We start from the raw sequence: 4,510 nt of genomic DNA on the forward strand, positions 1-4,510 counted from the left end.
CAGGTGCGGGACGTCGTGGCCCTCCCCAGAAACGCCCCGCACGGCATCGCTGCCCTGGGGCCTGGCCGGCGCCCGCCCCACTCACGATCTGCTTCTCCGTGTATCTGTTGGAGCTGAGCAGGTTCACGGCCTCCATGTGCCCGAAGTCGATGTCGTGGCCCAGGAGGAACATGAAGAGCAGCTTGCACACGTACTTCTTCTTGCTGTAGCCGTCCAGGGCTTTGTCACCTGCGGGAGGCGGGGCTGGGCAGGCAGGGACACTCCGCCCCAGGACAGCGCCAGGGGAGGCGAGGCCCTCAGTCTGGCGGGGCCGCAGGCGGGGGCGCCCGAGAGCCACCCCGGGCAGAACCTGGCACAGCCACCTGCCCGGGAGAGCGCCCACACGGGGTGGGCCCAGGCCTCTGGCTCAGGGGGCCCCTGCAGCACCTACACTGGCAGCCCCCAAGGGTGCTAGGGGACAGGCCCCGCGGAGGCTGGGCACATGCCGGCCGGAGGACACTGCCGGGCCCCACAGTGTGGCCAACCCTGCCCTGCTCTGCACGCCCACAGGCTGGGCAGCAGCCCCGGGGCAGCAAGGCATCATGGGGGCCACACCGGGCGGGCAGAGCACCAGGGTGACACCAGCCCCTTGCCCATGAGGCGCCCGCACAGGCTCAGGCTGGCTCCACCACACACCAGTGAGGGTGAACATGTCGCCGGGTCTCGGGCACCGGTCAGCTGCAGCCCTGGCGGGCAAGGACACAGCGCTGAGCTCTCTCAGTGGCATGCTGGGCCCGGCCAGCCCAGGACTTAGCCACCGTGGCGGGGTGCGGACCCAGCCTGCGGGAGCCCAGGCTCAGGCCCTGGGGACATCCGGGGATGCCCAGGAATGTCCAGCAACGCCCACGGATGCCTGGGGATGGCCAGCAACACTCGGGGACGTCCAGCAACATCTGGGAGGCGGTCGCCGGCCTGGCAGGAGGCCGGGCTGGGGCCCGGGGGTGGGGCGGGACGCCCCTCAGAGCACCCACTGTGGCACCTCACAGCGAGTGCGGTTCAAACAGCGACGGTCACAGCTCCCCGGCTGAGGCAGAGCAGCGGGGCCTGCGCCATCAGGCCCGCTCAGCATTGGGGCTGGGGACCCGCGTCTGGGCCCATGGCCTCCCGAGGTCGAGGGCAGGCCATCTCTATGCAGGGCACGCAGCTGCTGCCCAGCGGTTTTCAGGGCTCACAGGAGGGAGCTGGGGAGCCCCCACCTCGGCACTCAGGCTGCACGCTAGCCACCTGTGGCCTGGGGCTCCACTCCTGGCGGGTCCCGGCTCCCGGGGCTATGGGAGCACCCACCGTCACCCTGCTGTGTTCTGGGGACTCCCCCGGGGAGCCTGGCTCCAGCTAGACACCCCAACAAACACCCTCAAGCCGCCCGCCAGCACAGGCCCGTGGGGGGTCCCCCACCGTGTGTAAAGAGCCCCGCCCCCCAGCCGGCACCCCGTGAGTACAGCCGCCCGGCCGGCATTCCCGTCCGGTTCTCGGGTGCTGGTCCAGCTCGCTGAACTCACACCAGCCTGAAGACCCGTCGCCTCATGCCCACCGCTCCGGAGGTCACGGCGCCCAGCCCGGCCTCAGGCACACGTCTGTCGGGGTGCCGGTCGCCGTGTCCACCCCGCGTGCCTCTGGGCGGCCCCACATCTCAGCCCCAGCGCCCGTCCGACCTGTTCCAAGGCCTGCCGGGTCGTGTTCGCCTGCCCAGCCTCCTGCAGGCCGCTCTCCGCCGCAGGACCGGGCTCCCCCGGGCTCGGCCACTGCGGGGCTCGCGGGGCGCTGCCAGCTCTGCTCGCGACACCTGCATGTGCGCCTGGGTCCGACGCGCCAGCCCGTGTCCCGTGCCCGCCGGCCGGAGGCCTGCTGCCGGGAGGCCGCTGCCCAGGGCGCTCGTCCCGCAGGCCCCGGGGCGCGCGGCCGGCGCTCTGGCGGCTGCTCCTCCCAGGCCCGGCCACTCTCCTCCTGCTGTCCCAAGCTGGGCTCCCCACGGGCTTCCACCTGCGAGGCCCCTCCACCCCAACAGGCCGCCAAACCGCCTCTGGGTCTTGCCGAGCGTCCCCAGGGATGCGGCCCCTGCCCCGGCGCCCAGCGAGTGTGGCCACAGGCGCAGGAAGCCCGGCGGGGGCCCCAGGTGGGCATACCTGTCTGCGGCGGTGCTGACCCGGCGGCCGGCCCCAGGGAGAGCCACGCGCCCCACGCCAGGCTGGCGCCCACACTCCCGCAGGCACCCCGCAGCTCCGCACAGGCCGGCAGGCGTGGGGCGGCAGGAATCGGGGAGTCTCCCCGACCCCAGCCAGGCACAGATGCGGCCACACAGCGCCGTTGCCCACAGCCCACCGTCTGCTCGCCCAGGGGCCGCCCAGGGAGCTCCGTGGCTGGGGGCCACCGCCCACCCTCGGTGGCCACCCCCCGCAGGCCTTGCTGCAAACAGACCCAGGCAAGCCAGGGCCAGGGCGGTCTGCCCCTCCCCTGGGAGTCCTGGACAAGGCAGGGCACGGTCTCCACACTAGCGGGGCTGTGGGAGGCACCTGCCCCCCCAGCCCGACCCCACCCTGCAGTGGAGACCTGCCCCGGCCAGGCCCCGCGGGCCCTCGCCCAGGCGGCAGCTGGACGGCCACCAGGGGGCTGCTCATAGCCCCAGTGCGCACCGGGCACCATGCTCCTCAGATGCCCAGGGCCAGACCCTGCGCCTGTGGCCAGCGGGAGCACCCCAGGGACCCAGGGAGGTGGGACCCCCGCTCGCATGCAGTACCCCAAGGCCCACGTGGTGGACAGATGGACACCTGGGCCGGCCCGGAGAGGACACCGGCGTGGCCATGAGCCCACCAGGGGTTTCACGCACGTCAAGGGGCGGAGCAGGCAGGGAGGCCACCGAGGGCCTCGTGCCCCGAGACAGCCGCCCGGCTCCGACTGCTGGGTGAAACGCTCACCTTTAAACTTGGACCGTATGTTCGCCAGCTCTTTATTTATCCTCTTTATTTCTGCTTCCTTGCTTTTGCCTAAAAAATAAAACCACACACTCAACGTGCTGGCCCAGCGCTCTGCAGACACCACCTGGCCACCCAGCCCAGCCGAGCCCAGGGGAGGGCCCCGCCTGGCCCCACCGGCCCAGGACAGCCAGGGCTGCCCAATCTGCCCAGCCCCGCCCTCAGACCCCCGGTGCTGCGGCCTAACCACCCACCCACAAGCCCCTGCAGACCCGCCTCTGCGGGGCGCAGAGCCCTTCGGGACACCTCGCCACCCCCGAAGGCCCCTGCCCCCCCGTCCCGGATCCCTCAACCCCAGGTCTTGCATCTCCGCACGGGCAGGCCGGAGACTGCAGGAAGCCACCGTTGCAGTGGGCACGGGAGGGACGTGGGCAGGGCCTGTCCTGCCCCCACCCCGCAGGCCTGGCCCCGGGCTCGCCCAGGCTCTCTTTGGGCACCGTGCAGGTGGGGTCCTGGGGGCATGCGCACCCCTGCCGCGCCCCAGACGGATCCACAGTGACTGGACAGCGGGGTGTGGGGGAGCTGGTTGCTGTCAGCAGCGCTGGGCCTTGAGCACGGAGACCCTGGGTGGCCGCCAAGAGGCCAGCCTGGGCCGGCTGGGGGCAGCGTTGGGGGGCCATGGCCAGCCAGGCCAGGGGCTGGGGCTGGGGCTCAGAGCTGGGTCCAGGCGGCCGTCCCCACGGCCGCCATCCGCAGTGGCCCTCCCGCAGGCAGTGGCGTGCGTGGCAGCAGGAGCGCTGGGGCCACTTCATAATGGACGTGCGGGTCAAGAGCGGGCGAGTGCTGGCCAGCCACAGGGGCGCAGGGAGGAAAGCATGCCCGACGGCGATGCTGCTGCCCTGGACGCCTGCAGGACGCCCCACGGTGGACACTTGGCCTCAGAGCAGGGAGGGGCGGGGCCCCCAGCGGCCAGTGTCCCCGCTGGCCTTCCTGGGCGCCTCGGCTGCGCCACCCCCCCACCCCAACTTTCCCGAAGGCCGGTCGCGCTGCTGGCCTGTCCACGGCCCGCAGGCAGAGGGCACGCCGGCCTGCCACGCTGCGTCGGCAGCAGGGTGGGGTTGCTGCTGCCCGCCTCTGCCCTGACTTAGGGCGGGCTCTGGGGGATCTAACCTTCTGGCAAACTCCCAAGCCTGAATGACACCGCGACGGCGGCCAGCAGGGCCCTCGTGCCCCTGCAAAACCGGCCCCCGCGGAGGCCCCAGGCGCCGGCCACCAGCAGCCGCAGCCCCCTGCACCGCCTCCCACAGCAGACCGGTCAGGAAGGCCGCTGCCTCTGGACCCAGAGGCCCGAGACATGCAGCGAAGCTTGCAAGACTCTGCAGCGCAGCGTGCTCAGTTTGGAAGCTGCTGTCCGGGAACACTGTCTTTTACACCGGGAGGTTCTCCTGAATGACGCTGGAAACTGCCCCTTGGGTCCTGGGGTCAGCGTGACAGCACTCAGGGTGGGGGAGACGGGGAGTCCTCTGGCCGCGAAGAGAAAGGGGAGGCCACTGGCCCTTCTC

The 4,510-nt window shown here is 72.0% G+C and overlaps 1 protein-coding gene across 1 annotated transcript in view; it reads right to left on the reverse strand.

Annotated features, from left to right (window-relative positions):
* AP2A2 (adaptor-related protein complex 2, alpha 2 subunit) overlaps positions 1-4,510 on the reverse strand; it is a 13,491-nt gene that overhangs the window by 3,696 nt on the left and 5,285 nt on the right. Inside the window, exons 3-4 of the mRNA XM_012734338.1 lie at positions 2,952-3,115; positions 86-228 (exon numbers count right to left, since the gene is read on the reverse strand). Coding sequence (XP_012589792.1) covers positions 86-228; positions 2,952-3,115 — 307 coding nt within the window. The remainder of the gene's footprint in view (positions 1-85; positions 229-2,951; positions 3,116-4,510) is intronic.

The sequence above is a fragment of the Condylura cristata genome, unplaced genomic scaffold, assembly GCF_000260355.1.
Source record: "Condylura cristata isolate star-nosed mole 26May11 unplaced genomic scaffold, ConCri1.0 scaffold00054, whole genome shotgun sequence".
In the NCBI taxonomy this organism is placed as follows: Eukaryota; Metazoa; Chordata; class Mammalia; order Eulipotyphla; family Talpidae; genus Condylura; species Condylura cristata.